Source organism: Chiloscyllium punctatum, chromosome 38 (genome assembly GCF_047496795.1).
Source record: "Chiloscyllium punctatum isolate Juve2018m chromosome 38, sChiPun1.3, whole genome shotgun sequence".
Classification (NCBI taxonomy): Eukaryota; Metazoa; Chordata; class Chondrichthyes; order Orectolobiformes; family Hemiscylliidae; genus Chiloscyllium; species Chiloscyllium punctatum.
In genome coordinates this window covers 10,239,607-10,257,445 of record NC_092776.1, presented here as the reverse complement: position 1 = coordinate 10,257,445, position 17,839 = coordinate 10,239,607, and the positions used below count along the sequence as shown (strand labels likewise).

Sequence of the window (17,839 nt, the reverse complement as noted above, 5' to 3'; positions counted from 1 at the left end):
CTTTCTATTTATATGTTTGGGTTTCTTTGGGTTTGTGATGTCATTTCCTGTGGCGATGTTATTTCCTGTGCATGATGCCATTTTCTGTTCTTTTTCTCAGGGGTGGTAGATGGGGTCTAACTCGAAGTGTTTGTTGATAGAGTTCTGGTTGGAATGCGATGCTTCTAGGAATTCTCGTGCGTGTCTTTGTTTGGCTTGTCCTAAGGTGGATGTGTTGTCCCAGTTGAAGTGGTGTCCTCCCTTATCCGTATGTGAGGATACTAGTGAGAGAGGGTCATGTCTTTTTGTGGCTAGTTGATGTTCATGTATCCTGGTGGCTAGTTTTCTGCCTGTTTTCCAATGTAGTGTTTGTTACAGTTCTTGCACGGTATTTTGCAAATGACAGATAAAACAACAGCTAATGAACTTGAATGACCCAGTACAGACAACAGGCAAAACTAATGTCATTTACAAAATACCATGTGAGAACTGTAACAATCACTACATTGGACAAACATTCGACATGTTGACTTTCTTGCAAATGACCCACTCCCTAGTCCTGTTCACCTCCCGATAATTTAGCGCCCGCACTTAAAGCACCGAAAGTATCTCCAACGTTACAAAGATGGTTGATAGCTCACCCCTGTAGGTGTAGATGCACAGCATCAGTGCCCAATGTCCCACATTCATTAATTTAGAATCGCAAATTGCCAGAGAAAAGGGGGGGTTGTATTACATTCAAAAACACATCCATAAATCTGGAGCAAGAATCTTAGTGGCCTGCCCAAGGCAGGAAGAGACAGGAGTAAATGTCTGCGTTAAATAATGCCTCACTATGAGTTCTCCTTAACTCTGGCTTTCAGTCCATTGATTTTCTGCAGATGTCCACTCTGTACTTTCAGAGATTGACATAATGTCTTCTCTAATTTTAACTGGATTTCCTATTTCCTAATTCAGACCTATTTCCTGGTAATTTGAAGTGCAAATACAATCAAGGATGTCTTACGGCAGAGAAGGAGGCTATTCAGCCTATCGGGCCTGCACTCCCAGCTCTTCAAACGAGCACCATGAGATCACGCCAACCTCCTGACCTTTCTCTGTATACCTGCACATGAATTCAGACCAAATAACCAGCCTGAGCCCTCTTGAATGTCTGGATCGAACCTGCCTCTAACACGTTTTTCAGGCAGTGTATTCTGACTCAATCGTCAGCACTGCAGCCTCACAGTGCCAGGGACATGGGTTCGATTCCCGCCTCAGGTGACTGTCTGTTTGGAGTTTGCACATTCTCCCCGTGTCTGCATAGGTTTCCTCCGGATGGTCTAGTTTCCTCCTGCACTCCGAAGATGTGCAGGTTAGGTGATTTGCCCATCCTAAATTGCCCATAGTGTCCAGAGATGTACATTGGGTGCATTAGTTAGGGGGAATGGGGAGGTAAGATACTCTTCAGAGGGTCAGTGCGGACTTGTTGGGCCGAAAGGCCTGTTTCCACAATGTCGGGATTCTATGAGACCCAAACCACTTGCTGGGTGAAAGTCTTTTTCCCATAAACTCCTTGCCTTATTTGCACTTGACTTTAACTCTATGCCCTTCTTTGCTTGTTCTTTTTACAAGTGGGTACATCCGTCTGCTCTATTCAACTCCCTCATGCTTTTGAACACTTCTGTCAAACCTCCTCTCAGTCTTCTTCTCTCCAAGAGAACTGTCCCAATGTCTTTGATCTGTCCTCATCACTGAAGTTTCTCATTCCCAGAACCTTCTTTGCTGCCCTTCCGCCAGTGTATCCACATCTTGCCAATAATGTGTTGCCCACAACTGTACCCAATACTCCTGCTGAGGTCTAACAAGGGTCTTATCCAAGTTCAACACCACCTCCTTGTTCTTGTCCTGTATAAAAAGTTCAGAAACTAAGAGCTTGTTCCTGGTGTTATGGTGCCCCCAATATCAGATGCTTACTGTACCTCAATGGAATGCCATACTTTACCCATGCACCCAGATGTTGGTTCATTGACAGGTGAGCCACAGCTGGGTTTGCCTTGCCTAATGCTAGCAAGCTAAGTCATCATAGTCTCATCAGACCATTGGGCTTAGACAGACCTGAGGGTCACTGTGCCGCATGCAAGAGGGGAGGGTGAGGAGGAGAGTCCTTCATGGTAACCTCAGCTGGTGATGGGAATTGAACCTATGCTGTTAGCATCTCACTGCTTTGTAAACTAACCATCTAGCCAACTGAGCTAAACATACTCCACCCCCAGTGGCTCACTGGATGACAGTCAGGGATGGGAAACGTACCCCTGCCAGTTATTTACCTTTTGACTGTCCTAACCCAGGAGACAGACACCAACACCTCACACCTTCAATGCATTATCTGGGCTGACATGACACCATAATGTATAGACTGATTCTAATCTCAAGAATGAATTAACAGTCTTATATGGATTCATGCAGTTTTTGAGTAACTTTGTTCTTTGCTCAAAAACTGCATGAATCTATGTATGACTCTGTTAATTCATTTTTTAGATTAGAATCAGTCTAAACATTATGACACAGACAGCAGCACACAGGGGGCTAACACCTTCAACACATTATCTGGGCTGACACCAATTGTTAAAGTTAACCTGAGAATGTAACTTCATGAAAAGGTTTTGTGATTTACATATGAAAAAAGTGAAAGTCACATGGTCATTCTAACAGATGAGAGACTTAACAATCAAGGTTTTTTCAATGTATATTTTCAGTTACATCACACTGTAAACTTTTGCTATAAATTCTGTCTTACAATTGTGTCCTCCACAACCACCTGATGAAGGAGCGTCGCTCCGAAAGCTAGTGCTTCCATTTAAACCTGTTGGACTATAACCTGGTGTTGTGTGATTTTTAAGATTGTTATGCATGCAGCGTAGAGGCAGATCTGTGGTTCATTGTCCCTCTGCTGGCCATTTCAAAGAGCAACTTAATTAAATGCTGTATTCTTCCGTTTCAATTACTGATCCAATTCTCTTAAAAATTACCAATGAATACTTCCACTGCCCTCTCAGATTATAACAATTCACTGCGGAAGAAAGGAACTTCTTCATCTCCCTATTGATTCTTTAGCCAATTATCTTAAATCTATGTCATCTAGTTAATGACCTTCCTGTCAGTGTAAACAGTTTCTACACACTTACTTTGTCGAGACCCACTGTAATTTCAAACGCTGCGATCAAATCTTCCACCTTCCTGCCCCTTGAACTCATCTGCTGGAAGCAATTCCAGGTTTGTTTTCCCAAACTTCTGTCTGCGTGACTCCACATCCCCTTCAGAGTCCAGAAGACATTCCCAACTACACTGCAGCTGGTGTTGGAGGCCACAATGAACTGACTTTGGGAAGATCCGTAGTTACTGCAATTCACAAACAAGTCTTCAACCACTCTGTCTTATTTTTACCAATTATCTCACCATGGCACACGGGTGGGACTTTGTAAGAAGTACATTGACAGAATTCCAGCCTCCTGTGGGTCATGCAATTTCGACACTGTCTTTTTAATTAACTCGACAGCCTGCTAATTGTAAGTTATAGCCAACATGCAGCAATCAATTAACCCATCCAGCTGCCTCCAGGTTTCCCCTGTGCACACTCAAATGTTCCTGTGGATTGATTAAACTTATCCAAGTGGGACCCAGTCCTGAAACTCCCTCCTTAACGGCACTGTGGGTGTCTCCTACAGCACTGGTTCCAGGAGGCAGCTCCAGGGCAATTAAGGATGGGCAATAATTGTTGATAATACCCACATCCTCTGAATAAATTACACAATATTAGAACAGCCAGATATAAAAACACTGCAGAGATAGTACCGCTTTGAATTGTTACCAGGTCTAAGGATATTATTAGAGAGGGCTCAAAAGAGATTTACCAGGATATTGCTGGGAATGGAAGGTTTCTGTTATAAAGAAAGGTTGGATAGGCTGGGACTTTTTTTCACTGGAGCCTAGAACGTTGAGAGGTGATCTTATACAAGCTTATAAGATCACAAGGGTTACAGACAGGGTTAATGGTAGGTGTCTCTTGCCTGGCATGGGAGATTTCAAGATTAGGGGGCATTTTTTTTTAAGGTGAGAGGAGAGAGATTTTAAAAAAGTCATAAGGGGCAAGTTTTTTACACAGAGGGTGGTTCGCATGTGGAATGAATTTCCTGAGGAAGTGGTGGATGCAGGTACAGTTATAATGTTTAAAAGACACATGAATAGGAACATTTTGGAGGGATATGGGCCAGGAGCAGGCAGGTGGGACTAGCTTAGATTGGGACTATGGTCAGCATGGACTGGTTGGACTGAAGGGTGCTGTATGACTCTGTGAGATTCCTGTGCAGGATGTTCTTGTCAATGGACACTGACAGGATACCCTGCAGATATATTCAAATCGCCCTGTTCAGAGATTTTATTACACACTTCAGGAGCAGGTGGATCTTGAACCAGGGTCTCCTCGGTCAGAGATAGGGACATTACCACTGTGCCACAAGAGTCCTGTACTGCTAAATGGATTCACTCCACATCTTACAAATTAGTCTATCCACCCTCCTTCTTCACCGCACACTACTGTACACTCCAATGTTTAAAAAAGTGCAAATAGATTGGAATAAAGAGACATTAGCCAAGGTCTGGGATTGTACAGAGATGTCTTTATCAGAAGAGTTCATGGTTCTAACCACACCCATGCAGTTGTGTAACCATTGCAACAGTAAACAGATATATGTATACACATCAAGGAATAATTTATCACAACAAAGTTATCAATAACTTTATAGTGTGCATTACAGTTTTAGAAATCTCACAATTATACAAAGATCATTCGGTGCTGTTGGTTCTAATTGCAATTCTATTGATCATAGAACCATCATGTTACTTTTACAGGGGAGAGTCTGTGCATGTGGGTATTTTCAGGTTGACTGACTCAAACAAACATGGAGAGCTTGTTCCAATTCCTGCCCCATCCATCGAGGTGCATAGTGTGCAACAGACACTTTTTGAGAATGTTGAAAGGACAAGAGAAACTCAGCAGGTCTGGCAGTGTCTGTGAGGGAGAGAAAGCAGAGTTAACGTTTCAGATCCAGAGATCAGAAATTTTGACTTCGGTTTATCAGTTTTGAAATGCTAACTCTGTTTTTCTCTCTCCATAGATGTTGCCAAGACCTGCTAGGCTTCTGTAACACCATTTTGTTCAGATTTCCAGGAGTTGCAGTATTATACTTTAGAGAATTTTGCACAATAAAGAATCAATGAATTCCTTCTCACTCTCCCCAGGTGCCTGCATCGGTAGTTCCAAACACCTTCATGGAAATAAGACTTAGATTTTAAGATCTGGATGTTTTTCTTACATTTCAGCTTTGTTTCCTGCTGTTGTTTTATTTCATTTCTGGTTTTATATCCAAGATGGGACCAGAGAATGGAGACTTTGTACACTTTTCACTGTACTCACATATTCCTATACTTGAGTACACATGACTATAAAATCTAATTCTAATTCATTCCTTCCCTTCTTTAATTCTTCCCTCCTTCTCTCTTTGCCTCCTTCCTTTCCCTTCCTTCCCTCCCTCCCTTTATCAGTGATTCTCACCTCCCTCAGTCTCACATTCTCAATGTTTTCCTTCCTTCTTGTTGCGTCATGAGCTAAGAAGTTGCTTTATGTTAATCCCACTCACCATTCTTTCAATCCTGGCTACTAAGAGGTAACAGGTCCAAGGCTCACCAGGACAAGGCACTATTGATGAATTCCTGCATTACAACAGAAACACTTCATTGATTGTAAAGAGCTCTGAATGGTTGTGAATGGTGCTGTACAAAGGTAAGTGCTTCAATGCCCTACAAATGGAGATGGTCTGTTAATCAGGATGATGGGAGGGTCATTCATTGGGAAGGAAGGACAGAGCACATACTCCTGATCAGGTGGTAGGGTTCCTCGACAGTTCAGGGTTAGGACATGGCTTGAAGTTGGAGTACATTGTTCACAGACAGACAGGCTGTAATCTTCTTGGGTCTCGATTAGAGTGGTGCTGGAAAAGCAGCATCTGCAGTCCTCACTTTTACCGATAATCTTCCTGGCTCTACAGAGGCATCACTGATCCAAGCTCACTTCCCCCATTCTTCCTTCGCTCGTCAGTGTGGGGTCAGAATCACCCAGTACTGTGCCCAGCGCATACTACTGGAGGGCAGGACTTAAATAAAGCCAGTTCAGGTTTGGATATGATTAGCAATTTCTAGGCTGAACCTACACACAGTAACATTGGGGCAAGTCTCTCACCTTCCACGAAATGCCCATCGCTGTCTATCATACAGCGACCTGAGTGGAGCTATAAAGGGGCGTTTGCTCCTACATTCCCTGGAATTTGTTTTTCCCACTGCATTGCCCTCTGAGGTTCATGCATAGTGGCAACATTCCGAACTGGACTTCAATGCATCGGAATCTCCAATTGGCCTTGTAGGTCAGAGGTAAAGGTGGCTGGCTTCCAAGTAGTTTGACCCAGATCGAACACAAGGGGAGGCAGTGATGCAGTGGAGTAGGACAGCACGGTGGCTCAGTGGTCAGCACTGCTGCCTAACAGCGCCAGCCTTGGGCGACTGTCTGTGTGGAGTTTGCACATTCCCTGTGTTTGCATGGGTTTCCTCCGGCTGCTCCAGTTTCCTCCCACAGTCCAAAGATGTGCAAGTTAGGTGGATTGGCCATTGGAAGTGCAGGGATAGGGTGGGGCGGGATCTGGTTGGGAAGCCCTTTGGAGGGTCGACGGGCCAAATGGCCTGCTTCCACACTGCAGGGATTCCATGATCGCTGTTAAAAACCCATGATGCCCTTCAGGGCAGGGTATATGTGATAATGTGACTACACACCTACAGGAATGTGATGATGACAGTGGACTTGCTCAGTCAGTGTCAGCTCCAGTCCCTGTACTGGGCCAGGTCTGTGGGCACATTTTGTAAGTTGCGGATTTGCACTCGCAGTGTATGTGAGAGTGATGTCTATATGCCAAAGAATGCGAATTTTATTATCCATTGTTTTTACCATGGGTATTATCTAACACATGTTAAAAGAGCAATTTGATAAGACCGCATTAACCCATTCATGACCATCACTTCAAGATCCCTGTTTCTCTAGGGCAGAGGCATTGGAAATCACTCTCTAGTTTGCATCTTATTAACACCCACTGAACATTCAGAAGCAACATTGTCCCAGTACCTTTGAAGCAGTGAAAACCTAAACCACCTGATCCTGGATAACTGGGGTGGAGTTACACTTCCTGTTGAACACTTCCTGTTCTGCTGGGCAAGAACAGCTGAAGGTCAAAGTATATATGGAGGTATCTGAGCAGGCACTATATGACAGTACTGGATTAGTGGTGCTGGAAGAGCACAGCAGTTCAGGCAGCATCCAACGAGCAGCGAAATCGATGTTTCGGGCAAAAGCCCTTCATCAGGAATAAAGGCAGTGAGCCTGAAGCGTGCTTATCTCTCCACGCTTCAGGCTCACTGTCTTTATTCCTGATGAAGGGCTTTTGCCCGAAACGTCGATTTCGCTGCTCGTTGGATGCTGCCTGAACTGCTGTGCTCTTCCAGCACCACTAATCCAGTATTTGGTTTTCAGCATCTGCAGTCATTGTTTTTACCTACTATATGACAGTACCCAGGCTCTACCTGAAGCATGGTCCATGGCACATTGTTGTCATTGCTTCATCCTGAGTGGTTTCATCACAAACTCATACAGTACACAGGAGGCCCTTCGGCCCATCAAGTCTGCACCGACAACAAAAAAAATCACCAAAAAAATAAATCTGACATTCCAGCACCAGACCCATAACTTTGAACGTTATGACGTTTTGGGTTTCCAAGTACTTGTTCAGGTTTGTGAGGTTTCCCATCCCAACTGCCCTCCTGGACAGTACATTCCCTCAAATCCCCTCTAAACTTTCTGCCTTTGACCTTAAAATGATGCCCCCTTGTTACCGACCCCTTCAACTAAAGGAAACAACTGCTTCCCATCAACGAAGGCCCTCATATCTTACCAACACCTCAGTTAGGACTCCCTTCAGCTTTTCCTGCTCCAAAGAAAAACAACCTGAACTTATCCAGCCTCCCTCCACGGCCAAACTGCTCCGTCCCAGACTACATCCTGGTAAAGCTCCTCTTGGGCAGTTTCAGTCAGTGGTGGTCTGCCTCTGCCTTCCACTCTCGGGGACTGAACCCACACTATAAACATCAATCTGAATCATACACTAGCCAGCTCTCAGTACACAGAGGGAACCACAAAGTAGAATAGAGTGGTGGAGAGAGCTTCCATTGAGGCATTCAAGAGGACACTGGAAAATTATTTGGATTGAAATAGTGTGCAAGGGTATGGGGAAAACAGAAAAGATAGGAGCAGGAAGAGGCCATTCAGCCCTTTGAGTCTGCCCTACCATTCACGATCATGGCTGATCATCCAACTCAATATCCTAATGCCGCTTTCTCCCCAATAACCTCTGATCTCATTCACCCCAAGTGCTATATCTAGTCACCTCTTGAATACATTCAATGTTTTGGCATCAACTACTTCCTGTGGTAATGAATTCCACAGGTTCACCACTCTCTGAGTGAAGAAATGTCTCCTCATCTCCATTGAGAATGGTCCACCCAGAATCCACAATCTGTGACCAGTGGTTCTGGACACATCCACCATCGGAAACATCTACTCTGTCCAGTCCTGTTAGAATGTTATAAGTCTCTATGAGATTCCCCACCTCACTTTGTCTGAACTCCAATCCTCGTACATCAGTCCCTCCATCCCCGGAACCAGCCTGGTTAAAGCTTTGCTGCACTCCCTTGAGAGTGAGAGCATCCTTCCTCAGAAAAAGGAGACCAAAACTGCCCACAATATTCTAGGTGTAGCCTCACCGAGGCCCTGAGTGGAGAGTGTGGTGCTGGAAAAACCACAATGGGTCAGACAGGATCTGAGGAGCAGATCAGGAATCCTGATGAAGGGCTTTTGCCCGAAACGTCGATTTTCCTGCTCCTCGGATGCTGCCTGACCTGCTGTGTTTTTCCAGCACCACTCTGATCTAAAATCTGGTTCTCCAGCACCTGCAGTCCTCACTTCTGCCTTGGATCTGAGGAATAGAAGAATTGATGTTTCAAGCATAAGCCCTCCATTAGGAATGAGCTCATGAACGGCTTATGCCCGAAACGTCGATTTTCCTGCTCCTTGGATGCTGGCTGACTTGCTGTGCTTTTCCAGCGCCACACTCTCAACTCTGATCCCCAGCATCTGCAGTCCGCACTTTCTCCTCACCGAGGCCCTGTATAACTGCAACAACACATTCCTGCAGGAAAGGCAGGAGACTAGCACTAGGGAATGATGCTCGTTTGTAATGCTAGTACAGACACAATAGGTCGAATAGCCTCCTTCTGTGCTGTAATACCTGTGTGAGAGCACAAGCATATACATATTGCCATCCAGAATAGTGGGGAAAACAGCGCATGCCTGAATATCCCCTCTTATGCAGTGGTTGTGTATTACCAGGATTTCAACTCCATTAATGTTGTGACTTCAGCTGAGGTTTACCACAAAATATTTGAAATAGTGTCACAGTAAAGAGTCAAAACAGCCCAGAGAGAATTAAGATTGTAACACATGGAACACCGCATACACTCCCTTTTGTTTAATATTATATATTTATATAGATCTTTCAAAAAATATCCTCCAATATTTCAATATACAAGTATTGTCGTTATGAGATCAGCTTTGAACAAAATTTGAAAACAAAAGAAAAATAAACCACATACACAGAGAGGATTACGATTAACTTTTCTCATCGGGCGAAGAAAATCAGGGAAGGGGTGGACTGCTCTTCAACTTGCTGTCATTCATTTCCTTCGCCTGGCGCTAAAAGCCAAGGTGACCCTCAAGCACCTATTCCTATTGGGACATGACCACAAGTTCCTAGTGCACGATCAGATTGTACTCCCGGGTCCCGTTCAGTGACTGGTTTGTAAAACCCTTCCCTCACGTGGTAGTCCAAGTCTGATTCTGAACGAGGCTGGGGTACAGATCCAGAGCAGGAGGTCCGAGGTATTGTCTGGTATTGTAAGTGAAGTCTCCATTGTTAGGACACGTTATTGGACAGGGTCAGCTGATGTTCAAACTGGTCTTCAATTGCAGCACTGAAGGCATCACCTGAAAGGCAAGGTGAGGAGATAAATCCAGGGGCCTCAAAAACAGCCACAGCTCAAAACTATAGTAAGTACTGACAGTCAGGAAGTACGTCCACATGTAAAGCACAGGGGAAACATAACTACCCATTGAAGATGTGAATCATTTGGAAATGTTAAAAGTGAGGAATTGACAGACTTACGTTGTTTGTGTTATAGATCACTGGGGGACTCTTGAGTTTTTAAATTATTTTATAATAAGATCCCCTACAGTGTGGAAACAGGCCATTCAGCCCAACAAGTCCACACCGACCCTCTGAACAGTAACCCACACAGACCCATTTCCCTCTGACTAACCTATGCGAAATTTAGCCTGGCCAATTCACCTGACCTGCACATCTTTGGACTGTGGGAGGAAACTGGAGCACCCGGAGGAAACCCACGCAGACACAGGGAGAATGTGCAAAACTCCATGCAGACAGTCGCCCAAGGCTGGAATCGAACCTGGGACCCTGGTGCTGTGTAACCACTGAGTCACTGCACCGCCGGTGCTTAGCTCTGCTCACAGTACTCCATGGGGGTTGAACCAGGGTTTTGTAAAACTGCAGCAGAACTTCTGCACCCTGATACTCCCAGTGCTGTAGAGATAAAGGCCCACATTCCATTAGCTTTCTTGATTATTTTCTACATTTGTTCCTGACTCTTTTAAGAGCTGTGCCCCTGAGCCCCCAGGTCTCTTTGAACATACATTGCGTTTAACTTCATACCATCAAGAAAAATCGGATTTGTCAGGGCTCCAATGTCCTCTTTATCACACCACTGACCAGGAATCTCCCTCCCTCTCAGCAGCACGAATTGGGAGGATTTTAGATTGGCAATCAAACTAATTGGCCCTGTTATTGCAGAACTGTTACAGTGTAAACGAAGACCAGTCTGCCCATCGCGGCTGTGCTAGCTCTCTGAGCATTACAATTTATGGGTAACCTCTTCCATTCTGAATGCACCTTTGTTCTCCACCATGTCCTGGAGCGAGACTTGAATCTGGAGCTTCTGGATAAGAGACAAGGACGCTACTCATCATACCACGATACATTCACCCAGATTTTTGTTAGGTGACATATTTAAAGGAGATGAAACTCAAAAGTGGGTTACTGGAATTAATATATAAATCAATCTTAATCTCAGGGATTGACAGATTGCACTGAGTGTCCTCCTTATGGTCTTTCAGCTCTTTGCATTTATCACAGAATCCCTACAGTGTAGAAGGAGGCCATTTAATCCATCAAGTCTACACCAGCCATCCAAAGAACATCCCACCCAGACCCACACCCCCCTACTTTATCCCTGTAATCCCACATTCCCCTAGCTAACCCACTTAGCCTGCACATCCCTGCCGCAATTTCCCATGGCCAATCCCCCTGAGCTGGGCATCTTTGGAAGGAAACCCACACAGACACAGGGAGCACGTGCAAACTCCACACAGACAGTCACTCGAGGCTGGAATCGAACCCGGGTCCCTGGTGCTGGGACGCAGCAGTGCTAATCACTGAGCCACCCTGCCACCCATTAATTCCCTACAAATGTATTACACTGAAATGATCACATCCATCATAAAACCTCCTTCCTTTTCAAATGAGGAATTAATCAAAACAGTAAGTGCTGGAGAAACTCGGCAGGTCTGGCTGCATCCATGGAGAGAGAAACGGTTAATATTACAAATCTGATATGACTTCTTCAGAACATTTCACATGATGTGTCACTGGACTCAAAACTCTGTTTTTCTCTCTTTCACTCGCTCTCTCAGATGCTACCACAACTGCAGAGCCTCTCCAACATTTTCTGTTTTTTTCAGACCTTTGGCATCATAGTTCTCTGCTTCTTTATGGAACTGTTTGAGAAACGCTTTTCAAAGTTTAATCTTCTTAACCGCTCGATTCTTTGGAACAGGAATTGACAAGGTGACCAATCGTGTGTTTGAAGTGAACACAAAGAGTTGTGGATGATGCAAGTCTGAAACTCAAGCAGAAATGCAGTTCTGAAGAAAGGTTACTGGACTTGAAACGTTAGCTCTGTTTGTTTCTCCACAGATGCTGCCAGACCTGCTGAGTTTCTCCAGCAGTTTCTGCTTTTGCTTTCGCATTTGAAGTCCCTGACCCCGGCTCTTTCCTGCTACTGTGCCCTGTAATTTTGGCTTCCTGGTAGTGGCCCACACTCTGTGTGGGGATTTGAACCTACAACTGTCTAGCAACAGCAAGAACTTAGGAACTCGGAGCAGGAGTAGGCAGTCTGGCCCTTCCAGCTTGCTCTGCCATTCAATAAGATCATGGCTGATGTCTTTGTGACCTCAGTTCCACTTACCCGCCCTCTCCCCGTATCCTGTAATTCCTCTACTGTTCAAAAACAATTATCTATCTTAACTTTTAAAAACATTCAATAAGGAAGCCTCAACCACTTCCCTGGGCAGGAAATTCCACAGATTCACAACCCTCTAGATGAAGAAGTTCCTTCTCAATTCAGGCCTAAATCTGTTCTCTCTAATTTTGAGGCTATACCCTCTTGTCCTAGTTTCTCCTGCCAGTGGAAACATCCTCTCTACTTCTAGCTTATCTATTCCCTTCATAATTTTACATGTTTCTGTAAGATCCCCCCTCATTCTTCTGAATTCCAGTGAATATAATCCCAGTCTCCTCAGTCTCTCCTCATAGAAGACTGTACTCACTGAGCACTTTCCAAACCCTGTCACATTTCTCCTCAGTGTGTGGAGCCTGTGATGGGCTGAGTCTATACCATAGTCCAATGCAGACATGCCAAGCACAGCCTACCCACAGAATGGGGAGAGGGCAGCACTGCCCACTCCAGCGATGTCTGCAGAACGGCCCAGTATGCTACTAGATATCGTCTTTCCAGTTTATCAACCCAACCATCTTTCAATTACTGCATCACGCTGTGACCTGAGCTTGCTCAGAGAAACCGGAGATAATCGTTTCCAATAATCCAGGGCAGTATTCTATATCTGAAACTGGCCCTGAGTAAATCTCATTCTGGTTGTAATCAGAGTCGATCGTTGAATGCAGCCTGTTTAATATTAAATGGGTTGACTCTGATTTGTGAGATAACAGCTGTTTTTAACTGCTACAGACCGACCTCCTGCCTGAAAACTGAGCATCACAGAAGGGACACTTGCATTGAAATGGCGCCCTTCACAACTCTCAGTGCATTGCAGCTAATGAGCTGGTTTTGTTTGAATTGTAGTCACTGTGCTAATGTTGCAGGGTAGGGAGGTGTGGGCGAGCAGTATTGAGAGGGCGACTCTACAGCCCTGGGCATCTCTGTGGCTGTCAGTGAGACTCCAAGACAGTGTGTTGTCTCCCCAGTGGGAGAGTCAAAGATATCTCTGGGTGGGCACAGGATATTCTGAAGGGGGAGGGTGAGCAGCCAGAGATTGTGGTCCATGGGCAACAAGAGAGATGAGGTCCTGCAAAAGAAAATTTAGGGAGTGACGTAGAATGTTGAAGAGCAGGACCTTAGGGTTGTCACCTTAGGATTACTCCCTGTGCCATGTGCGAGTGAGGTCATGAATAGAAAGATAATAAAGCTGAATACATTGGTAAAGAGCTGGTGTAGGAAGATGGGGGTCAGATTTCTCCTAGGGCAGGTGGGACCTGTACGAGAAGATGGCGTGCTCCTAAATTGGAGGGGCACCAATGTCCTGACAGGGAGGTTTACTAGTGCCATTTGGGAGGGTTTAAGTGAGTATGGGGCAGGGGATAGGAACCAGCTCAATAGGTCAGCATGTAGAGTCCTTGAGGAGAAGGTCAAGATTAAGCCACGTCAGTCTAATGGGAAGAGCAGGCAGGGCCAGTTTAATGAACGTGGCAGGACTGGTGGTCTAAAGTCTATTTATTTCAATGCAAGGAATACAACAGGTAACGCAGGTGAGCTTAGAGCATGGATTAGTTCTTGGAACGATAGAGTTGTAGCAATTCCAGAAACTTGGGGAAGAGCAGGGCAGCACTGGCAGCTCCAGATTTCAGAGTTTAGTGTTTTACGCGTGATAGAGAGGGATGTGGAAGAGGTCGGGGAGTTGTATTACTGATTAAAGAGAGTCCCACAGCTGCACTGAGAGAACATAGAGTCATAAAGATGTACAGTGCTGAAACAGACCCTTCAGTCTAACCTGTCCATGCCGACCAGATGTCCCAACCCAATCTCATCCCACCTGCCAGCACCCAGCCCATTTCCCTCCAAACCCTTCCTATTCATGTACCCATCCAAATGCCTCTTAAATGTTGCAATTGTACCAGCCTCCACCGCTTCCTCTGGCAGGTCATTCCATACATGTACCACCCTCTGAGTGAAAAAGTTGCCCCTTAGGTCCCTTTTATATCTTTCCCCTCTCACCCTAAACCTATGCTCTCTAGTTCTGGACTCCCCCATCCCAGGGAAAAGACTTTGTCTACTTACCCTATCCATGCCCCTTATGATTTTATAAACCTCGAGAAGGTCACCCCTCAACCTCTGACGCTCCAGGGAAAACAGCCCCAGCCTGTTTAGCCTCTCCCTATAGCTCAGATCCTCCAACCCTGGCAACATCCTTGTAAATCTTTTCTAAACACTTTCAAGTTTCACAACATCTTTGCAATAGGAAGGAGACCAGAATTGCATGCAATATTCCAACAGTGACCTAACCAATGCCCTGTCCAGCCGCAACATGACCTCCCAACTCCTGTATTCAAACCTCTGACCAATAAAGGAAAGTATACCAAACGCTGCCTTCACTATCCTGTCTACCTCTTGGAGGGCTCCTTCAGTGAGGCCATAGTTTGCATTGAAATAGCGCCCCTCACAATTCACAGTGCATTACAGCTAATGAGCAAGCTTTTGTTTGAAGTGTAGTCACTGTGTTAATGTACTGAGGCCATAACCAGCCAGGACTCCTGAGCAGCAGAGGCTGAGAAGAGACTTGAGAGGAATCTGTAAAATTATGCGATGCACAGATAGGGTTGACGCTCAGAATCTTTATCCCCCCCAGAGCTGAACTGTCTAATACTAGGGGGGGCACGCATTTAAGGGGAGAGGGGGAAAGATCACAGGAGATCTGAGGGCCAGGTGTATTACAGAGGGTGGTAGGAGTCTGGAACACACTTCCAGGGATGGTGGTGGATACAGATTCCATAGGGACTTTTAAGGGATTTTTAGATAAACCATAAGCAAGGAACAGAGGGATATGGACTAAGGGGTTAGTTTAATTTGGTATCATGTTCAGCACATGATGGTGGGCTGAAGAGCCTTTTCCTGTGCTGTACTGTTCTACGTTCTATATTCTAACTCCTGAATAAGAAAGGTGCAATCACTATGCTGGGGTTATGCTATAGGCCTCCCAATAGCCAGCGTGAAATAGAGGAACAGATATGTAGGTAGACCACGGAAAGTTGTAAAAACAGCAGGGCTGTTGTAATGGGTGATTTCAACTGCCCCAATATTGGGACTCCCTTAGTGCCAGGGGTTTAGATGGATCAGAATTTGTTACGTGCATCCAGGAGGGTTTATTGAAACAATATGTGAATAGTCCAACTAGAGAAGGGGCCATATTAGACCTTGTATTGGGGAATGAGCCTGGCCAAGTGACTGAAGTAACAGTGGGAGAGCATTTGGGGGACAGTGATCCTAATTTTGTGAGTGTTAAGTGACTTTTAAGAATAATATTGATCCTCAGGAGAAAATGTTAAACTGGGGGAAGGCTAATTACGACATTAGGCAGGAACTGGAGAAATTAGATTGGGAGGGGCTGTTTGAAGGTCAATCTACATCTGACATGGAGTATTTCAAAGGCCAGTTTATCAGAGTTCAGGACCACATTGTTCCTATGAGGATGAAAGGATGGCAAGATTCAGGAACCTTGTATGACGAGAGATAATGAAAGTTGAGTTAAAAAGAAAAAGGAGGCATGTGTAAGATTTAGGAAACTGAAATCAGCTGAGGTACTTGAGGAATATAAAGTAAGCAGGAAAGAACAAATTAGGAAGGGCTAAAAGGAGCCATGAAATGTTCTTGGCAAACAGTATTAAGAAGAGTCCAAAGGCATTTTGTACTTATATTATGAGCAAGAGGGTAGCTAGGGAACAGGTAGGTCCACTCAAATAACCAGAGGAAGTGAATGAGGTCGTTAATGAGCACTTCACATCAATTTTAACCAAGGAGAAGGACATGGATGATGGTAACATAAGGGAAATCTGTGTAAATATTCTGGGTCATGTTGACATGAAGAAGGAAGAGATGTTAGAGTCTTGAAAAACATTAAGGTAGGTAAGTCCCCAGGGCCTGCTGGGCTATATCCCAGGATACTAAGTGAGATGAGGGAAGAGATTGCTGGGAACATGTTGCCCAGGGTACATGATAGAAGCAGATAAGATAACAACATTTAAGAGCATTTAGACAAGACACATGAACAGGTAGGGAATACAAAGATATGGACCATGGGCAGGCAGATGGGATAAGTTTGGAATGGCTTCATAGTCATGGGCATAATGAGCTGAAGGGCCTGTTCCTGTGCTGTACTATTCAATGTTCTAGTGACAGCCAATGTACACACTGAGATTCGCACAAACAGCTGTGAGAGCACCATTTCTTTTTGAAGTGTAGTTGATCACGGGATAAATATTGGCCTGGACACCACTCCCCTGACCTTTGTTGAAAACAGAAGCCACAAGATGTTTCACAGCCACCTGAGAGGGGAGAGGTGGACTCAGATGAATGTCATCCCTGGGGCAGTGCAGCCCCTCCCTCAACAGTATACTGGAGAGTTAGCCTACATTCGGTGAGGTTCTTGGGGAAGACTGACCAGTACAGCAGGTTTAGATTAGATTAGATTAGATTACTTACAGTGTGGAAACAGGCCCTTCGGCCCAACAAGTCCACACCGCCCCGCCGAAGCGCAACCCACCCATACCCCTACATCTACCCCTTACCTAATACTATGGGCAATTTAGCGTGGCCAATTCACCTGACCTGCACATCTTTGGAGTATGGGAGGAAACCGGAGCACCCGGAGTAAACCCACGCAGACACGGGGAGAAAGTGCAAACTCCACACAGAGAGTCGCCTGAGGTGGGAATTGAACCCGGGTCTCTGGCGCTGTGAGGCAGCAGTGCTAACCACTGTGCCACCGTGCCGCCCCGGTTGATAGGCCTCGGGTCAAATCTCGAGTGTAGGGCCCAAGCAGCTGACAGTGTAAGACCATAAGAGCAGAACTGGGTCATTCAGTCATCAAGTCTGCTCCACCATTCAATAAGACCGTGGCTGACCTGATAATCCTCAACTCCACTTTCCTGCCTTTTCCCCAGAACCCTTGACTCCCTTACGGATTAAAAACTAACCTCAACCTTGAATACACTTAATGACCCAGCCTCGACAGCACTCTGCAGTAAAGAATTCCACTCCCCTCTGAGACAAGAAATTCCTCCTCATCTCAGTCTTCAATGGACGACCCCCTTACTCTCAGATGATACCCCTCTCCTAGACTCGCCCACAAGGGGAAACAACGTCTCCGCATCTCCCCTGTCAAGTCCCCCGAAAAATCCAATAGTGGACGAACTGAAATCAGAAATGGAAAAGATGTCAGGATTGGAGGCGTGATGGGATCTTGGGAGGTGGTAGGATTTTTCCGAAGACTCAGTTGGTTCAGAAATCCTTGCTGGTATAATATAGT

The 17,839-nt window shown here is 45.2% G+C and overlaps 1 protein-coding gene across 3 annotated transcripts in view; it reads right to left on the bottom strand.

The window, feature by feature from the left end:
- Nucleotides 1-8,688: 8,688 nt before the first annotated feature.
- loxl4 (lysyl oxidase-like 4) overlaps nt 8,689-17,839 on the bottom strand; it is a 131,572-nt gene continuing 122,421 nt past the window's right edge. For all 3 annotated transcript variants that reach the window (XM_072557141.1, XM_072557142.1, XM_072557144.1), the window contains exon 15: nt 8,689-10,156. In XM_072557141.1, the coding sequence (XP_072413242.1) occupies nt 10,086-10,156 (71 nt within the window). In that variant the 3' untranslated portion in view covers nt 8,689-10,085. The remainder of the gene's footprint in view (nt 10,157-17,839) is intronic.